General features: G+C 52.7%; 9 protein-coding genes across 9 annotated transcripts; 6 read left to right on the forward strand and 3 right to left on the reverse strand.

Annotated features, from left to right (window-relative positions):
* Positions 1 to 58: 58 nt before the first annotated feature.
* On the reverse strand, positions 59 to 1,268 carry CORC01_03950 (alcohol dehydrogenase; the record flags this gene model as incomplete). The annotated part of the gene is made up of 3 exons (XM_022615599.1): positions 59 to 669; positions 735 to 1,129; positions 1,255 to 1,268. 3 exons carry the CDS (start codon positions 1,266 to 1,268, stop codon positions 59 to 61), a joined length of 1,020 nt encoding a protein of 339 aa, XP_022477776.1.
* A 612-nt stretch (positions 1,269 to 1,880) lies between these two features.
* On the forward strand, positions 1,881 to 2,843 carry CORC01_03951 (NAD dependent epimerase/dehydratase; the record flags this gene model as incomplete). The annotated part of the gene is made up of 1 exon (XM_022615600.1): positions 1,881 to 2,843. The coding sequence occupies one exon, from the start codon at positions 1,881 to 1,883 to the stop codon at positions 2,841 to 2,843; it is 963 nt and encodes a 320-aa protein (XP_022477777.1).
* Positions 2,844 to 3,165: 322 nt separating this feature from the next.
* On the reverse strand, positions 3,166 to 4,948 carry CORC01_03952 (cytochrome b2; the record flags this gene model as incomplete). The annotated part of the gene is made up of 5 exons (XM_022615601.1): positions 3,166 to 3,329; positions 3,395 to 3,603; positions 3,672 to 4,132; positions 4,190 to 4,728; positions 4,798 to 4,948. The coding sequence occupies 5 exons, from the start codon at positions 4,946 to 4,948 to the stop codon at positions 3,166 to 3,168; spliced, it is 1,524 nt and encodes a 507-aa protein (XP_022477778.1).
* Positions 4,949 to 5,704: 756 nt separating this feature from the next.
* On the forward strand, positions 5,705 to 6,691 carry CORC01_03953 (dihydrodipicolinate synthase; the record flags this gene model as incomplete). Its single annotated transcript, XM_022615602.1, has 1 exon — positions 5,705 to 6,691. One exon carries the CDS (start codon positions 5,705 to 5,707, stop codon positions 6,689 to 6,691), a length of 987 nt encoding a protein of 328 aa, XP_022477779.1.
* A 351-nt stretch (positions 6,692 to 7,042) lies between these two features.
* On the reverse strand, positions 7,043 to 8,173 carry CORC01_03954 (glycosyl hydrolase; the record flags this gene model as incomplete). The annotated part of the gene is made up of 1 exon (XM_022615603.1): positions 7,043 to 8,173. The coding sequence occupies one exon, from the start codon at positions 8,171 to 8,173 to the stop codon at positions 7,043 to 7,045; it is 1,131 nt and encodes a 376-aa protein (XP_022477780.1).
* An 837-nt stretch (positions 8,174 to 9,010) lies between these two features.
* On the forward strand, positions 9,011 to 11,057 carry CORC01_03955 (quinate permease; the record flags this gene model as incomplete). Its single annotated transcript, XM_022615604.1, has 8 exons — positions 9,011 to 9,227; positions 9,292 to 9,312; positions 9,366 to 9,553; positions 9,616 to 9,835; positions 9,907 to 10,068; positions 10,122 to 10,223; positions 10,286 to 10,568; positions 10,622 to 11,057. The coding sequence occupies 8 exons, from the start codon at positions 9,011 to 9,013 to the stop codon at positions 11,055 to 11,057; spliced, it is 1,629 nt and encodes a 542-aa protein (XP_022477781.1).
* A 1,217-nt stretch (positions 11,058 to 12,274) lies between these two features.
* CORC01_03956 (uncharacterized protein) lies at positions 12,275 to 13,363 on the forward strand (the record flags this gene model as incomplete). Its single annotated transcript, XM_022615605.1, has 1 exon — positions 12,275 to 13,363. One exon carries the CDS (start codon positions 12,275 to 12,277, stop codon positions 13,361 to 13,363), a length of 1,089 nt encoding a protein of 362 aa, XP_022477782.1.
* Positions 13,364 to 13,852: 489 nt separating this feature from the next.
* On the forward strand, positions 13,853 to 15,569 carry CORC01_03957 (aminotransferase class-III; the record flags this gene model as incomplete). Its single annotated transcript, XM_022615606.1, has 6 exons — positions 13,853 to 14,189; positions 14,264 to 14,610; positions 14,670 to 14,757; positions 14,816 to 14,981; positions 15,041 to 15,239; positions 15,306 to 15,569. The coding sequence occupies 6 exons, from the start codon at positions 13,853 to 13,855 to the stop codon at positions 15,567 to 15,569; spliced, it is 1,401 nt and encodes a 466-aa protein (XP_022477783.1).
* A 2,152-nt stretch (positions 15,570 to 17,721) lies between these two features.
* On the forward strand, positions 17,722 to 18,840 carry CORC01_03958 (HPP family protein; the record flags this gene model as incomplete). The annotated part of the gene is made up of 2 exons (XM_022615607.1): positions 17,722 to 17,988; positions 18,229 to 18,840. The coding sequence occupies 2 exons, from the start codon at positions 17,722 to 17,724 to the stop codon at positions 18,838 to 18,840; spliced, it is 879 nt and encodes a 292-aa protein (XP_022477784.1).
* Positions 18,841 to 18,978: the final 138 nt, after the last annotated feature.

An 18,978-nucleotide genomic window follows, 5' to 3' on the forward strand; every position in this document is an offset into this window, starting at 1 on the left:
AAAATGGTACAGCTCTTCCTTGTCTCTCCAAACTCATTATTCGTATTCTTGTAACTGTTTACATACCCTGAATATTCCTTGGCCGGTATTCGCTCTCCAAGTACTTGAGTTCCTCCTCTGTCAACTTCACCCTGAGTGCCCCTATCGTCTCCTTGACCCTCTTCTCCGAACTCAAGCCCACAATCGGCCAGCAGCCCTGCTGCAGCACCCAGGCCGTCGACACGAGCGCCATACTAACACCCCGCTTCTTCGCAACCTCCTCGACACGGTTGACAATGTCCAGGTTGGCGTCCGCAAACCACGCCTGCGTCTTCTTGTCCGTCTGACTACGCAGCGACGTCGTCCCTTCCTCATTGTCTTTGGCGAGGGGCTTCGCCAGCAGCCCGCGGGCGATGGGCGACCACGGGATTACGCCCACGCCGCTCGCTCGGCAGAACGGCAGCATCTCTCGCTCCTCCTCGCGGTAGAGCAGATTATAAAACGGCTGCATGGAGACGAACTCTGTCCAGCCGTTGGAGCGGGCAATGTATTGTAAGCGGGCGAATTCCCATGTATACATGGACGAGGCGCCGAGGTAGCGGACTTTTCCGGACTGCACAACGTCGTGGAGCGCTCGCATAATCTCTTCGGGCGGTGTTTCGCGGTCGAGGCGGTGGATCTGGAGGACGTCTGTGGAATGTCAGATCTCGCTCACGGTGCCCCCGCGTCTTAATATTTGCTCCTTGGGGACTTACCAATGTAATCCGTGCCGAGGCGCTCAAGGCACTGGTCGACGGCGTGGAAGACGTGTTTCCTGCTCAGACCCATCTGGTTGACCAGCGGACCGTCGTTGACGCTGGCCGGTCTGGAGTCGTCGTCCGGTACGGGGTTGAAGATCTTGGAGAGGATGACGACTTTTTGACGCGGGATGTTGAATTTCTTCAGGGCCTTGCCGATGACGACTTCGGACTTTCCGTTTGAGTAGGTGTCTGCGGTGTCCCAGGTGTTGATGCCGTTATCGTAGGCGGCCTTGAGGATCTGGAGTCCTTCTTCTTCGTCGAGGACCCATGGTGAGCCCTCCCATTTGGAGGAGCCAAAGGTCATGCATCCTAGGATGATCTTGGAGACCTTGAGGCCTGTGTTGCCGAGTCTGGACGATGTTTATTAGCTATGGGAAGATTGGTAAAGAGGCTCAAGATGCTTCACTCGGGTGATACTTGAGGGTGTAGATTGTAATGAGGCAGTGATAGATTTCAGGCGCATGGCAGTACTAACCTCACGTATTCCATATCGGCTTCGAATCTTGATGACTAGAGATTCCTCTATAGACTGAGCTTGATTGTAGAAACTAGCAGCGCTCTGCAATAACACTCACTTCGCATTCCCAAAGGAGCCTTGGAGTTTTGTTTTGTACCATCACGTCATTTCATCTCGCTCTTCGGCGTCACTTCATCGGCGCCAACTCTGCCGTCAGGATCACTCATCATCCCTGTAACCTCCGACTGCGCGATCCCCCTCTCATGGTGCGGGGAAGCTCCCGGATGGAGATCCACCGGGGGGGCCATCGGCATTCTCGCCGATGTCCGGATTAGACAGCCTGCATCGGTGACCTGTCCGACTTGCATGGTCTAAAGTCGGAACCACGCAAATGGCAGCATTTCCGTCCATCTGCAGCCGGCTATGTTCGGTGACTCTCGAAGGCATGAGGAGAACCCCCGACGACGCCAATCCTGCTGGCGATCTGTACCCCTCATGGGGGGTACCGCGAGATCGGATCAGTTAAAGCCGAGGGAAACACGATTGCGTCTCGTTTGTGAAGTGACGCGTGAACACAATTCTGACAGTAAACTCTGTTTTCATAAGCTCCCTTCACGTCGAATCGACACATGCTGAAAGTCAAAATGTCAAACGAAATCCTCGTAACCGGCGCCGCTGGCTTCGTCGGCCAGGCCCTCGTCTCCGCCCTCATCCAATCCGACCCCTCAACAACCCTGACAATCACCGATGTAGTCGTACCTCCCATCCCCGCCGACGTGGCAGGGGAGGATAGCAGCAAAATCAAGTCCCTCAAAGCCGACCTCACCGACCCGGACGCGGTGAGCTCTCTCCTCTCGAAGCAGTTCTCCGCCGTCTACCTCCTGCACGGCCTCATGTCCGGCGGCGCGGAAGCGAACCTCGACCTGGGCCTCAAAGTCAACCTCGACTCGGTCCGCGCCGTCCTCGACCACCTCCGGAAGAATTACCCGGGCACCACGGTCGTCTTCACCAGCTCGTGCGCCGTGTACGGCCCGCGCCAGCCCGTCATCGAGAGCGAGACGGTGCCCAAGCCGCGGACGTCGTACGGGACGGAGAAGCTCATTGTCGAGCTGCTGGTGGAGGACTTTTCGCGACGGGGGCTCATTGACGGGCGCATCGTGCGCCTTCCGACGGTGACGGTGCGTCCTGGCGCGCCGTCTGCGGCGGCGTCGAGTTTCGCGTCGGGTATCGTTCGCGAGTCTCTCAAGGGCATCAAGAATGTGTTGCCTGTGGGTCGTGATCTCGAGGTTTGGGTCTGTAGCCCCGCTACGGTTGTGAAGAACCTGGTCAAGGTCAAGGACGTGCCAAAAGACAAGTTTGGAGAATCGAGAATCGTGAACCTCCCCGGCATCACCGTCACAGTGCAGGAGATTCTTGACGCGGTGGAAAAGGTTGGCGGTAAGGAGGCACTGGCCCTGATCGAAGAAAAGAGAGACCCTGCCGTCTTGGCTATTGTAGAGACGTGGGCGGCTCGATTCGATGTGAGCAGGGCGTATAGCTTGGGCTTGGAACCTGACGGAACAATTTTGGAAGCTGTGGAGGCATTTGCAAAGACCCTGAAGGCATGATCTCAGGATAGATTGGTTCACGCAGACCCGTATGATATTTATGAAATCCACCAAACTTTTTCCAATGTTTCCAACAAATGCTAGAAAGTTTCTAATCACATGCGTCTCTATCCTATTTACAACTTGGGCTACCAAGTCGCTCTTGATGCAGAACAAAGAGTCTACCCGTCTTTGATGAATCGATACCATGCTTTGAGCTATATCAACACAGTCTTCCAATCTTATTACATCATGCGAACAGTTCTACAATCAGTATCCCGGAATGAACGACGTGCTATTGCCATGGTATCAATCTATACACCTATCTATATCTCGGCTACGGCTAGAGCTTCGATCGTGGCCGTCTCAAGGGCCTCTTTTGCCGGGCTCGATCCTCGGAAACCACCAGGTGGTCAATATCCAGCGTATTCACCATCGCGGGCGTAGCTTGGCTGAGGCTAGTGATGCCGCACAGTCTCATCGAAGTCTCCAACTCGTCTTTAAGGACTGGTGTGCGTTCAAACATTAGCTCACACTTCTCATACACATGTGATGGGGGCCCGGGTACTTACTCTGAGAGAGGTGCTCTACGCCGTCCTGGCCGTACACGAGTGAGTACAGGAACGGTCTTCCAACACCTACAGCAGTAGCCCCAAGAGCGATAGCCTTGAGAATATCTGAGCCGCGCTCGAAGCCACCGTCGATGTAGACCTCTAGCTTTTCGAATATCTCGGGACACTGTTCTCGCAGCTCCAACAGGACTAGGATCGAGGCTTGCGACCTTATTCCCAAAACGTTGTCAGTATCTCGGTTCATCACAGGTCCAGTATTCGAGTTTCGCCAACTTACCCATCGAGAGATCGACCGCCATGGTTGCTCAGGAAGACTGCTTCAACCCCATACTCGACTGCTAACCTGACGTCGTCGGCAGTTTGGACGCCTTTGAGCACGATTGGTACCCCACTTGCTTCTCTGATCCAGGTGAGGTCCTCCCAAGTGATCGACTTGTCAATGTACTGCGCCATCAAGCGTCCCAGCCCACTGCCTTTCTTGTCCTTGCTGCTTTCGGCGCCGCTGATGGCAGCTCGGATCGTACCCGCCTGGGCCGCACGCTCGTCTGCCTCTCTTTTCCCAGGGACAGGAGCATCGACAGTCACGAAAATAGCCTTGATACCGAGTGCGCGCGCGGATCGGAGGATCTCGATCGTCTTGTGACGTTCTGAGTTGATGTAGAGCTGGAAGAAGAAAGGTTGCGTCGGCGGAGCGGCGGACACGATGGATTTGAGGGTGTAGGATGCGTTGCTCGAAATCTTGAGTCTTATAATCAGCTCACCCGCTTATCTATTGATCGTCTTTGGGAAACTTACACATTGAATGATGCCTTCGTTTGCTGCGCCGCGGCTGAGAGCCAGCTCACCATCTGGATGCACGAGCTTCGCCATGGCAGCAGGCGAGATGAAGAACGGAGCCGCGCTCTCAAGTCCAAGGATATTCGTCTTCATATCGACGTGCGACACATTTCTCAGAATCCTTGGTCGGATCATGATGCGTCTGACGAGCTGCTTATTGTTCTTGTGTGTGATCAGATCGGTGGCGGCAGACGAGTAGAAAGCCCACGTCTTTGGCGTCATGGCCTTGGAGGCTACAACCTCTAGATCCGGGGCGCCGATGATGGCCTCTAGGGGCGGTATGGTGTCTTCTTCGGCAGAGGATGTTTGCGCAGTCTCGGCCGGTGCAGATACTGCCCCATTCTTGGTTTCTGGCTGTGATGCAGCTGCAGGCACATCTGGGGTGGCATCTTTCAGTATGCCGATGAATTTCTCGTCCGGCAGCTCTTCAAGGATATCTGGCGCATGGACTTCATCAAATATTTTGGTGGCATTTGAGCCGGCGCATTTGAGAAGAACTGGGAGGGGTCGGTCGCTTGTCAGCAAGACATTCCCAAAGCTAGCCAGCAGGTGTAGGCTAGACTAACCTGATGGACCTCCCGGATGCTCGTTGATGAAGTCTGTGATATCCCAGACCTTGGAATGCACTGCTATCCAGCAGTCCGACTTGGTGTTGTGCTTACTGAGATCAGCCACACTAATCGTGGCTTTCTCGCTCTCCAGTGTCTTTGTCGTCATTGTGTTTTTTTGGATTTCACATGTGTTTGGACTCGGCCCCTCGCTGGTTTACAAGCACGTCCCAAATATCTGGAGACCGCAAGAGAGATAGATCTCTTGGAAGAAGGAATCTAGCTCGGCAAAACGAATTGGCATAGCCTATTGTTTAGATCACATTCTCCAAAGTTGCCACGGCCACGGTCGAACCCTATCAACCCTACACCGCATTTGTCTGAGCCCTGCTGGGCAACACGGATCGCCTTCACAGATCGCGACATCCCCGTCATTCCCGGCCGCCGCTTTTGCCACCCCTGTTAGCTCCGCAAGCTCGTTCCCCACGCTTCGGCATTCTCGCCGATGTGGGTCGTGGACAGACATGGTCAGTGACTATGGCCGGCAAGACTTGATCCTGCCTTGCAGCCACATGAATTCTTCCTCACGAGTGTTCAAATCTTCAAACATGGCTGATACTACTGGACGAAGCTGCCAAAGGCTTCCTAGGCTAGACAAAGGTGGGTTCGTTGCGTGATCGGCCCGGAAGCCGTGCGCTATTCTTTGCAGCAAGCTGGTCGAGAAGCTCTCCGCAATTGTCTCCGCATCTTGAGAATTGGAGTCGGATATTATGGAGGGGTTGACTGTCTCAACCGGAAGAGAAGTTGCTCGTCTGTCATCTTAGTTTTAACTATTCGTGCCCATCCCAAGAACACTGGCAGAGTGCTCTTACTAGACCTGATCTCCTTTCTTTTTTTCCCCCTCATTCTCATGAGTACCTTCACAATGCCTTCCAGCACCATCGCACCCAAGTCAAAGCCCCTCCCGCAGGGGGTCTACACCCCCGTCGTCACAATCTACAAAGCCGGCGATCCTCTGCAACCCGTGGACCATGACGCACTATACAAGCAATGCCAGGCCTTGGTTCGTGCCGGGATGCACGGCCTCGTCTATCTGGGCACCAACGGCGAACTCGCCCTTCTCACGGCGGACGAGCGCAAAGCGATTGTCGAGACGGCGGTGCGCGCAGTCAGAGACCTCCAGAAGCCAGACTACCCCATCGTGGCCGGCATATCGGCAGAGTCGACCCGCGAAGCCATCCTCAACGCCAAAGACGCCGGCGCCGCGGGCGCGAATTTCGGTCTGTTGCTGCCGCCCAGCTACTGGGCCAAGGCCCTGTCCAACGATGCGATATTGGGGTTCTACCGGGACGTTGCGGATAATTCTCCCATCCCGATCGTCATCTACAATTTTCCCGGCGTCACGTCCGGCGTGGATCTCGATTCGGACCAGTTGACCGCCTTGGCGTCGCACCCCAATATCGTGGCCGTCAAGTTGACCTGCGGCAACGTCGGCAAGGTGACTCGTTTGACCAGCAAGTTTACGCATGAACAGTTTGGGGTTTTTGGTGGCAGCAGCGACTATCTCCTTCCTACGCTACAGGCTGGAGGCAGTGGCTGCGTGACGGGCATGGGAAACATCTTTCCAGGTTCGACATCGGCCGTATTCGACTTGTGGAAGGCCGGAAAGGCCGATGAGGCCCTCAAGCTGCAGTACGACGTGGCGAATGCGGAGTGGGCTTGTAAAAAGGGCATCGCCTTGACAAAGTACGGTGCTTGGCACTTCCTCGGTCGGGACATTGGGATTACTGATGAATCATCCTGGGAGATGAGACGGCCGTATCTACCGCTCGGTGAGGCGACGAAGAAATGGGCTGTGGAGACACTGGGTGTACTTGGGGAGACGGAGAAGCAAAGATCGTGGAGCAAATAGCCTTTCTCCATATCATACCAGACGTTAGCCATGTACAAATGCATCATATCAACTCGATTATCCGTACCCTTGTGACTTATGTCAATAGCAATTGAATAACTATTATTTTTCCTGCAGAATCGGTAGGTGAGTACTCAAGTGAGTACATGTACTCAAGACTGTCGTGATACATGTTGCAATTATCCAGCACACACAACTTGTCGCAGATAAGGTGGCGAGAATCGAAGTGCTTTGGGTATTAATAAGCGAGTGTCACAAACAAGTGGTCTCTCTCTCTCTGTCGTCTTTGAAAAGTGGTTCAATAGACAACCACTATGCATGCGCAGCGATGATGTCCTGGAATTCAAGAAGTTAAGCCTCATCTAGCCAACCCTCTATGTCTTCTATTCTCACATACTTGATGTACTGGCGATGGAATGTGAAAGCAATATGCACAGCTTCCTTCTCGATGAATATGCTGGGATAGCTCAGCTCTCGATTGGTCTTCTCGATCGAGTTATTCGTCATACAGAATCCATCGCCGTCCTCGAGGACCTTTCCCTTCCATGTCAAGCCATTGTCGCCAGACACAGCCACCGTCAACGTCTTCCGTGGCGTTCCCCATATCGCATTCTTTCCATTCACCGATGCCTGGTTCGGCCGCTTATCGTCTTCTGGTGTAATGTCATCGTAGAGGCCCTCTCGCTTGGCCATGTCGGGTTCGGCGGCCGAACGGTTGAACACGATGGCCAGGTTGCCTGAAGGCAGCCGTGCCGCGCAGATGCCGCTATTGGGATTCGGTAGAGACGTCGCCTTGGGAGGAGTCCAATTCAGCCCGTCAGGCGATGTCGAGCGGTAGACGTTGTCGGCCCATCGGCTGCGGAAGAAGGCGACGTATTCGGAACCTTGGCTCTTTGGTGCAACGATATTCATGTGTACGGAGCCAATGCTGTCAGGGACCACGTTCTCTGTCCATGTTTGGCCCTCGTCTCTGGAGGAAAACACTGCAGAGATGTCGTTGTTGCCGATCCACCTCTGGCCCGGTGTCGATCGGCAATGGAACACCGGAAGGACCCAAGTCCCATCCTGGAGAACGACAAGAGGCTGGCGCACAAACACTCCAGTGACGCCTTTCAGAGGGTAGCGGGGCGATGACCACGTTTTGCCATTGTCGCTTGATGTACGGGCCATGACGATAGCTCCATCTTGATTTCCGGCATCTTGAGACGTATGGAAGAGCCAGATGTCTCCTGTCTCGGATGCTTGAAAGAGCACCGGATTCTGGCAGCTTCGGTTCGTATCTGAAGAGATCTTCTGAGGAGCCGACCAGGAAGTTGAGCCGGGCTCTTGCCGAGATAGCCAGATGCTAATATCCGGGAGGCCTTCTTGTGACCCTCCGAACCACGCGCATAGAAGTGTCTGATCGGATAGTTGGAGTAGGTTAGAAGCATGCGACTGGACTGTTGCCGCGGGGATGGCGGCAGTCTGCAGATTTGGAGTCATTGCAGGTTCAGTTGCTTCGGTCTTACTACTCAGAGAATGGGGCACTTGTCTAATCCAATAGTAGCAAGAAGCTGACCGAGGCGTGTTGGTAGACAAGCTGCTATCAATCCTTCACCGGTACCATGACCTTGCAGAGCTAGGCTGGGGCCTATTGATGTATTGAGTCGAACTACGTCTGTCAAGTGCAACCTGGATGTTGCTGAGTCTCCTTCTCATGGTTCCCCGCATTCAGCCCCTCGCTTTTAAGCGCCGGCGGCACGATTTCCGGCCCCGCAATTCACAACCTCCCGGAAAACCCCCGAGACCCCCGTCCATGCTCCGTGTCACAGGCGTTTGGAAGGTTACGAGCCAGGACAAGTCTCCGAATTTCCTATTCCATCTTATTCGGACGATACAACACTCACAGCCAACGTCCACGGAAAAGGCAACATAGGCCCTGGCCTCTTGGATGCGGCCCATTTCAGAGATTGAGAGATGGCGATCAATCACATTCAAATAGTAACACGACTGGATGCAACCTGATGACACCTCATGACAGCGGCCTTCTCCCCGATTACAGGTTTGGTTGGTTCTCGTAGGGACTCACCATGCACCCATGGCTCGACAAATGCTGTGGGTTACGCGGGGTAATTCGGCTGTTGGAATTGCTGCCCGTAGGGGGAGGTTGAGTGCTAGGCCCAGTCGTGAAGTGATCGAGTCAGTGTATCCGAGTATATGATACAGTTTACAACCTTCTACATTGCCTTGTTCTAAAACTACCGACAAAGTTCCTGGTCTGACGAACTCGCCTTTCCACAATACACAGTCCTATCAGCTTCGCCGGAATTCTCTTCCAAAATGGGCGGCGGAACATCACTTTGGGCTTCTCCCGACTGGAAGAAGGATCCAAAGGAGATTTTCAACTCGAAGCTTCTGTTATTAGGCATCACTATAGCCTTTGCGGGATGCTCGTATGGCTTTGACCAGGGGAATATCGGCGGAATCTTGACTTTTCCGTCTTTTCGTCGGGCCTTTGGGTTTGATGCTATAAGCGAGGAAGAAGCAAACACACGAGGTAGGGCATTCCGCCATTGCTTTCCGGCCTAAATCAAACCACTACTGACCAAAGCTCAACACAGAGGGTAACATAGCAGCCATGTGTAAGGAAACTTGAGTAATAGTCAACACTCCACTTCTAACATGACGTCTTTAGTGGCTGCCGGTGGCACTGCAGGTGCTCTACTAGCAGCACCTCTCTCTGATTTTCTTGGAAGGAAGAAGGCCGTGACATCTATGGCTGCTCTGTTTCTTGTTGGATGCTCGATGCAAGAAGTCCCCCACTTGGATGTTCTGTACGCCGGAAGACTCTTGGCTGGAGTGGCCATCGGTGCGACCTCTATGGTGAGTCTTGGACCCCAGCGTATTCGGAGTAATCGAGCAATTGCTGACGCGGAAAACTACAGCTGGCTCCCCAGTACCTGGCAGAAAACTCCCCAAAGTCGATTCGAGGCTCTCTTACAACATCCTACAACCTGATGATCATTCTGGCGCTCGCAATAGCGTTTTGGGTAAACTACGCAGTCAGTCTTTGGCCTAATCAGGACCCCAACAACAACAAGGCTTGGCAGCTCGCTCTGGGCATTCAGTTGATACCGGGCTTCTTCCTCTTTGCTCTCATCTGGTGTAAGTCCATGCCGCACCTCAGCACCTTCAAGTTGCCGGTGATCATGACGCTAACTGAAACATCTCGGTAGTCGTCGTCGAAACTCCCCGAGCCCTCATCTCGAAAGGAAAACACGAGCGCGGCCTCAAGAATCTGTGCAAGCTCAGAGGCTTGCCCGCCGAGCACCCATACGTACACCAAGAGTATCTGGAAATCTTGGCACAGGCGGAAGTCGAGCAGAGCCAAGCCAAGGGTAGGTCATGTGTCAAAATCAAGACCAGAGAATTCTTCACTCACGCTTGTAAGGCCATGGTTATGTGGTGGTGGTGAAAGCCATCGTCACCGACGCCAGTAATCGGCGGCGACTGTTCCTCGCTGTTATGCTCTTCCTTTTTCATAAGCTCACAGGTACTGCTAATGCATATACTCTCCAGGTCATGATTTCGCAAGCTGACAGGGTGCGCCTTCAGGTACTGACTCTCTAAACTACTTTGCGCCGCAAATATTTGCCATGATTGGAGTTCCCAAAGGGTCAAGCTCTCTCTTGACAACTGGAGTCTACGGAGTTGTGAAGCTTGCTACGACCATCATCTACGTCACTGTCATCGTCGATCGAGTTGGACGTCGCCTTCCTCTTATGATTGGCGCTACTATCCAGGCAACTGCTATGCTTTACATCGGGCTCTTCCTTCGCTTTTCCGATGTTGAACCTGGCAGCGGAACAACCCCAGGCGGCATTGTAGGCATCATCATGTAAGTTGGGAAAAGGCCCACATCAGTAATCTCCATTTCTGAACAATTTTTAGGATTTACCTTTACGCCTTTGGCTGGTCTTTTGGCTACTCAGTAGCCCCCTACGTCGTGGCAGCTGAAATCTTCCCCTCGCGAGTTCGATCGGTTTGCATGTCGTGCTGCCTCTTCACCAACTGGATCGTCAACTACGGCATCACTTCCGCCACGCCACATATGCTGAGCACCATGAAATACGGTACATTCTTGTTCTTTTCCATCATGACGTACATTGGCGTCATCTTTGTCTTCTTCTGTCTTCCCGAACTCAAGGGCCGAAGCATCGAATCCATGGACGATCTCTTTGCTCACTCCCTTTGGACCATGTTCAAGCGTGCTTACCCCACGGAAGATGAGAAGGTCAGGCATGACGTCCAAGAGCAGTTGCAACAAGAAGAAGTGAAGGGCGTGTCGCATGTTACAATGGTTGAAGATAGTGGCGAGCGTGCTTGAGGGCCTGGCCTCTTTGGTGTTGGAGTTTGAAGCGCAATTGTGGCGTAGAGGCTGGAGACAACTGTGTGTTGAGCATCGAAGAGATTGATTACGTAGCACATTCAGAGCGAAGACTACTACTCCGGAATAATAGTGACCTTTGGGGTGAGAGAAACCTCTGGCAATTCTATGTGGCTACTTAGTCCTGGCTCCAAGCTTGAGTCATGTACGCAAGTAATTGGCTGACAATTAAGATAATGACCAAAAACCTGGATGAACCCTGGGTAATTGATAAGATAAGAAGAGAAAAGAGATACGTCTCTCTATTTAGATCAGCGAATAAGCACCGGTCGAAGGACTAAAGAAAGTAGCGAGGGTCCAATGACGGTCGTCCGCGGGGAAAGACATTTGTACCGACACAGCGGTGCTAGACCAAAACAGGCAAGTGTCCCAGTAATACGGACCGTAATTGCATGGGAATTTCCGTTCATTCTCCCTGCAAATTGCAATCCACTCACCGTGCGTTGGCCATTGGAGGGGTCCCTGTTTTTCACACTCTTGACATCAAGATCCCCCCCCCACGTGTTTGTTGCTTGTTACGCCCAACACGCCCGAGTCTCATCATAGAACGTCGCTTGGCTCATAGAATGGAAGGCCAAACCGAGGTTGTCATCTCTTCACCTCCGCAGTCAGAAACACGGCGTCGCAAGGGCTCGAAACACGACAAAACGGGATGTCTGACCTGCCGATATCGGTAAGCTGGCCGTTACCGAATACCCTGTCTCACTCGCGGACCTCCCATTCTGATAAGCTGTTCTCGAGTCCAGAAGAAAAAAATGCGTCGAAAACGTATTTCCCATTTGCGGAACATGCTCCAGATTGAATCTGAAATGTGTCCGATCGACAGCTCGTGATGTTGTACCGACTACCTGGGCTGTGCAGAAAAAGAGCATACCACAGACGCCGCGATCACCGCCGAGAGATAACTCCTATCAACTATCGTCATGTTTTCCTTTGCTTGCTTCACCGCCTGGTATGGATGAGGCCGAGCCACCTCAGAAGCGGCACGTAATGCGGTACTACATCACAGTGCTGAGTCACTACCTGACTGCAAGCGAGCAGTTCAACTCTTTTCTCTCGGGTGCGTTGACACTTTCTCACCCTCACTCAAACCAGACATATTCCCATTTCTTCATGATCTGTTGGCTGACGATCAAATTACTCAAGCCTTCCTACCCATGGCTATGGAGTCGAGTGTGCTTTACGATGCTCTAGTATCTTTTGCGTCGGGACATTTATCACTCTCGAATGAGTCATATAAGGTCTCAGCCTTGAAAGCACACTCGACAGCAATCACCAACCTCGCCACGGCGCTCAATCAGCCGCAGCACGAAAGCGCTTGGTACGAGACCAAAGCTGCAACCTGCTTGGCCTTGATGATTGGCGAGGTGTGTGTGGGAGACAACGACGGATGGTGTGCCCACCTCAACGGCGCCAAGCACATTATTGAATCGGCCGTGACGAAGTCGAGCGCAGGGGTGACTCTACGTGGTCCGGAAGTCTTCAAGAGGAGCTCCGAGGGCCAGTGGATTCTTCGAAACTTTGCCTATCACGACATGATTGGCAGCATTACGATGCGAAGACGACCCTTGCTGGATTGCGGCTATCTGGACGGCATCACAGACGTCGTCGATACATATATTGGTGTTGCCATGGATCTTCTGCGCCATGTCGCGACGTTGAGGAGCATCGACGAAGAGACTAGGCTCGATAGTGGCATGGAAGCAGAGGAAATTACGAGGAGAACGGAGCTTTTTCACGCCACCTGCGAAGAAGTCGAACAAGAGCTGCAGGAGTGGCGGTGCACGCCAGACGCGGCTCCAGAACTGGCTGCTCTGGCGCATGCGTTTCGAAGCGCAGTCTTGATAGTTCTGTTCCGACTGATCAGGGATCGGCTGAGCTGGGAGGAAGGGTCTACTCAAGACGAAAGCTTTAGTGCAACACGATGGGGCATGCTGCCGACAAAGATACGGACGCAGGTCTCTAATATCCTCCGGCACGTATCCGATATTCCGGTTGGATCCCACACCGAGTCGGCAATTCTCTTTCCTCTCTTCCTTGCTGGTGGCGAGGCCACTGAAGACGAACATATGGATGCTGTCCGTGTTCGATTGCAAATGACGTTGCAGAAACGGCGATTCCAGAATATTTCTCGCTCTCTGATGATATTGGAAGAAGTATGGCAAAGGAAGGGTTCGGGTTTGATTGAGAAACCAGATTGGACCGACATTTTAGACGAGACTGGGGAGCACCTTTTGTTGACTTAGGTACGGGACTCGAGGATCGGTGTTGATCCACGTGGGTCTGTCAGAATGATAGAAATTGCTCAAAGAAACACTAGCTGTATCGAGCGTGTTGTCAGCGACTAGGTATTTGTGGCCCATGAATCGGAGAGCAGTACTGAACCAATAGATTTGAAGCTCACAACTAAATCCAGGACGACCACCGTGATCGGAATCCATTCCTACCCCGCCTTAGCCGGAGCCGAGCCGATGATGCAAGGCCCCAACACACGCCAGATACGCCATGCAGATACGCCTTGAACCCACATGATACCGTGTCAGCCTCTAATCTCGGACACTTTTTCAGATGAAGATGACAACGACGTAGATTAAAACACATAGAACCATACATGTATCTTCAACTCGCACCCCGCTAGTTCCATGCGTCTTCAAGCACCTCACGCAAGCCTCAACGCGACATATTCCGATTCCTACCTCATCCAACCCATAGTATCCAAGACATTTCTCGCCGCAATGGCAACTGCTTCGCACATTATCGAAAGAGAAGTCCCCGCTGCGAGCGCAGTCCTCCATCGCTCACTCAAAAGCGCACCTCCGCACGTCGTATCGGCAAACGGGAAGTATTTGACATTCTCCAATGGCCAGACCATTCTAGACTCAACATGCGGCGCAGCAGTCGCATGCATAGGATCGAACAATGAACGAGTCAAGAAGGCCATGGTTGAGCAAATTGATAAGTTTGCTTACTGCAACTCCATGTTCTTTGGCCACGAAATTGGAGAGGAGTTGGCCAATGAACTCATTGCAGGCACGGATGGTGCCATGTCAAAAGCGTACATCATGTGCTCGGGTACACTTCTCAACCCCTTTTTCCTCTTTTGAAAGGATACGAAGCCTTTTGGAACTAACACTGCAATGTGCCAGGCTCGGAGGCCATGGAATCCGCCATGAAGATGGCGCGGCAGTACTTTATGGAATTGTCCCCTCAACAGTCTAAGCGAGTCAACTTCATTGCCAGAGAAGGATCCTACCACGGCACCACTCTTGGCTCGCTGTCCATGAGCGGACATGTCGCGCGGCGGAGTCTCTTTCTCGATATGCTGCTGCCCAATATTTCCAGGGTATCGGCTTGTAACCCGTATCGCGGTATGCGCGAGGGACAGAGTGTGGAGGAGTACGTTGCTCAGTTGGCCGATGAACTAGATCGCAAATTCCAAGAGCTCGGCCCTCATACCGTTTGCGCATTCGTTGCAGAGCCTGTTGTTGGCGCGGTACGTTACGGTCCCTTCTCATTGAGTAACCCTCTTGTTCTAATGCAACCTTCATGCAGACTCTAGGTTGTGTTCCGGCTGTGCCTGGATATTTCCAAGCCATGAGAAAGGTCTGCGACAAGTACGGCGCCCTTCTCATCTTGGATGGTAAGAACGCGGAGACGCGCGAATAAAAATTTTGCACGGGATACTGACACGCACATAGAGGTCATGTCGGGCATGGGTCGCTGCGGCTCCTTACACGCTTGGCAGCAAGAAGGCGTTGTCCCTGATATTCAGACACTTGCAAAGGGCCTCGGCGGCGGGTACGCGCCCATGGCGGGTATGCTGATCAACCACCGCGTGGCGGATGCCCTCAGAAACGGGACCGGGTGCGGGATCTCCTTGCTTCTTCTACCTGTACCTCTGTCACTGACTCATCACACCACAGGTCGTTCTCCCATGGACATACTTATCAAGGTCACCCGGTGGGATGCGCCGCTGCACTAGAGGTCCAAAGGATTATTCGTGAAGAAAACCTCATCGACAACGTCCGAAAGCAGGGCAATCTTCTCGAGGAACGCTTGCGGTACTACTTGGAAGACCATCCTCAAGTTGGCAATATCCGAGGCAAAGGCCTGTTTTGGGGGGTAAGTATCTACCTCTACCGCTACATTTTGTCAAACGGGAACTTGCGCTCTAATTTCCATCTCTAGATTGAGTTTGTCAAGGACAAACAAAGCAAGGAGCCGTTTCCAAGATCGGAGGACATTGCCAACAAAACTCACTTGATTGGTTTCAACGACTTTGGTATTAGCTTGTATCCTGGAAACGGAACAAAGGATGGTGTCTTGGGTGATCATGTCCTGCTTGCGCCTGCATATACCAGTACGAGTGAGGAGATTGAAGAAATTGCATCCAAAACTCGGGATACTATATTGAGGACATTCGAGGGCATTGGAACAGGCACCGGTATTTAATAAAGCTTTGGAGCGCACCAGACTGTTCGTGTAAGAAGCTTTCGCCAATTCTAATTGAGAACAGGTAGAAGTAGGGGGGAAATGACAAAATACGTCAACAATGACGACTAGTCGATTGTCTTGGCTGCCCAAATTACCTCGGCTGTTATGAAACTCTCTTGCCAGCACTCGAAATTGCGTCTTACCGTGATTTCAATGCAAGATATTGCCCCAATAGCAATACATTATGGCACAAAAGGATCGATGTGTCTCTAATGCTACTTTGCTTGGAAGCAGTTACTCAGTACTCGCATTGGATAAACTCCCAAACATATTGATATTAGTTCCATGATATCATATGGATCATTCTGTATGGGCAACAAAGCAGACGTATAAAAGCTCGTACGCACAGCATGATTTGAAAAGCTGCTCGGCGTTGGGTTACACAACCAAGAAGAAGAGCTGCCAAGCTTGTGGTGACGCAGAATTACTAAATGTATGAATGCAGCTTGATCATGTCACGAAGCCTACATGTATGTTTTAGCCGACGTTGTTACAGTTATATTTGTTCACCTTTCCAGCCATCAGTTTGCTCGTTCGGGCGGAACCAGCGTTAAGCAAACACACAAACAAACAAGTCGAGAAACAATCGATCGTGGGCGCTGATTTGGGTGCCGCAAGGCCGCCAAGAGCTTCAGGACAAATATCAGGCGATTTGTCGTGCTTTGACCGCCTTGTCATTTTGGCTGAACCCTTGGGAATCGGCTATTGTTGCCAGCCGTACGATATGGCTGACGTCTATGCTAGTATCACCGGTGGGTTATGTTGTGATTGCAACCGTGATTACAAGGGGAGGAGCAACCAATTTTTGAAACCATATCTTTTGGTGACACAATCCGGCACGATTTTTGAATGTTGTGTGCCCCATTGTCTGCTTGCCAACGGCGTCGGTGCAACTGGCACAGGGGTGCACTGTGTAACATGTGGTGGTAAATGCTTCGGTGCGCCACAAAGCTTCTTGGCGACAAGGCGTCATTTCGAGATCTACAAGGGTTGAGCCCGGCTTGACTGGCAAAACGGCGGGGGCCGTCTTGGGTGACGAAGGAAGAGTAAATGATGAAGCCGTATCTGGGAGAACTCCAATCTATGCGGCCCTAGCACATCAGTTTTTGAGGGTTCGAAACCGAGCTGACCAGATGTAGTGGCGTCGGCATCTCACATCTGAACAATTTCTACGGCAAAATCTGTAGACTCCGCTCTTCTAATCGGTATCTTGGCCGATTCCTCGGCAACTCTGAGATAGGAGCAACCCGTCCCGGGATTCTGGAGATTTATCAACATTGACAGCGGAAAAGAGGAGGCATAAAGACCAGTTCTCCCCCACCAACAGGCCGCCCCCAAGCAAACACCACGACAAACGACAAAACCGGGTCTAGGCCAGGTGCGCCAGGACGGTGCGAGAGCTCACTTGGCTGAACGGAGACGGTCATCGGATGGGCGACTTGCCATCTCTTAGATAATAGTTTGCCTTTGGTGATGCTTCAAGCCTTGAAAGGCCGTTTTAGGATCCACTTATGCCCCGTGGCAGCCCGCCAGGCCCGGCACCTGAGCCTCTTTTGGCGTTTTTGTTACCAAATATGACGTGGCGCACCCCGGTCATGACCAGAACGCACAGCTAGCCGGTCGCTGTAGATGCTGAATCTCCGCGGCACTCTGGGCCGTTAAAAGGGAATGCGAGATCCCAGATCTCGTGGCAGGTTAAGATGGGCTCGAATTGGATGAATGTGCAGGGCCATGTTGCTGTCACTTGTCAACCCGTCTGTTGGTGTTCCAGTCTCTTGTCACCACGCTGCTGTGTGACACATTTCGCACGACATCGCGACCACCAGTGCGTGGCGCGACTACTCTTGTCCCGACTTGTGCTCTTATTCCGAGTCATCTACTATTCGACAAGTCTTGCCGAACAGTACATGGGCACATTCGAGTTCAACTTGTCAGACCAACAAAGGCAGTATTGCTAAAAGAAGCAAGAGTTACGCTTCCACTCTGTATGCGTTGAGGGGGTAACTTTTCCCCATCACCTGGCAGATTGGCTCCGCCTCCCCAGACTCTCTAATTAGTCCTACCCCGGACTTGGCGCAACGACGATCGCATACGTAAGGTAGTACACCCAATGTTGGGCTACAACCCAAGAAAGTGGGACGTCGACATTGATCGATTCCTCAATCCCTTCATACCGCCTCCGCCTTGGAAACACCTTCCATATCCCATTTCTCACTTTTTTGGCTACCGCAAGTCAAAGCCTGAAACTGTCGGCAACCTCGTTTCAATCTTTTGGGCCTGTGTTGGCGTGTTCTGCGGCGTCGCCGTGGTCTCCATCGTCTCTCGCCAGATACCGTCGTTCAGAGAGCATGGCGCGCCCATTATTGTGGGCAGTTTTGTAAGTTAATCCCCTCCCCCTTTTCATCTTGAATCTGCGCACATTACCTGTACCCACACCTTCCACACACCGAAAATGGCATACGGAGAAGCACCGTCAGGGATTGGGAGGAGGAGGCTCGGACCTCATCTCCCTCGTCCCGTTTCATATACCTCTCGAGTGACGACACCGACCACACACGCGCCGGCATCTCACCGGCCAGAGTGAGTGACGTCCAGCACGGCGCTGACTCGACCGCAGGGCGCAGCCGCCGTTTTAGAGTTCTACTCGATCGAATCGCCCCTCTCGCAGCCCCGTAACTCAGTCTTCGGCCAACTTTTGTCCGCCGTGGTAGGGGTAGCGATCTGCAAGCTGTTCCAGCTGAGCCCGCACTTTGATTCCGTACGCTGGCTGGGAGGGGCCTTGTCATGCGCCCTGGCGACGACCGTTATGGCGCTTACGAAGACGGTTCACCCCCCTGCTGGCGCGACGGCGCTGCTCGCGGTCGTCGATGACGGCGTCGTCCACCTGGGGTGGTTCTTGGTGCCCGTTGTGCTCCTCGGCTGCGCCCTGATGCTTGTCGTCGCATTACTCATTAACAATATCCAGCGGCGCTTCCCGCAGTATTGGTGGGCGCCCGAGGACCTTCGGCTACACCGCGTGCCACGCAGGCGCCGCCGTGGGGACATGGACGATGTGGAAAGCAAGGGGGAGCCCAAACACGACGAGATTGATGCGCGCAGCAAAGGCGATTCTACTGTGGGAGAGGATCCAGTGCTGATTGTGAGACCGGGAGAAGTTGTTGTGCCGGAAGGCCTTTTCATCACGCCGGAGGAGAAGTTGTTTTTAGAAGAATTGAGTAATCGGTTGTAAGCCGCTTTGCAAAGCGATCTACCTAGTTATGAGGCTATGAAAAGATATGATGCATACTGTTTCGTCAAGTAGTTTCTTGAAAAAACCAATTTCTATATGTTCATTCAGCAAGACTCCCCAGTCGGTGCCCGGCCGTGG

Source organism: Colletotrichum orchidophilum (assembly GCF_001831195.1).
Source record: "Colletotrichum orchidophilum strain IMI 309357 chromosome Unknown Scaffold_25.1, whole genome shotgun sequence".
In the NCBI taxonomy this organism is placed as follows: Eukaryota; Fungi; Ascomycota; class Sordariomycetes; order Glomerellales; family Glomerellaceae; genus Colletotrichum; species Colletotrichum orchidophilum.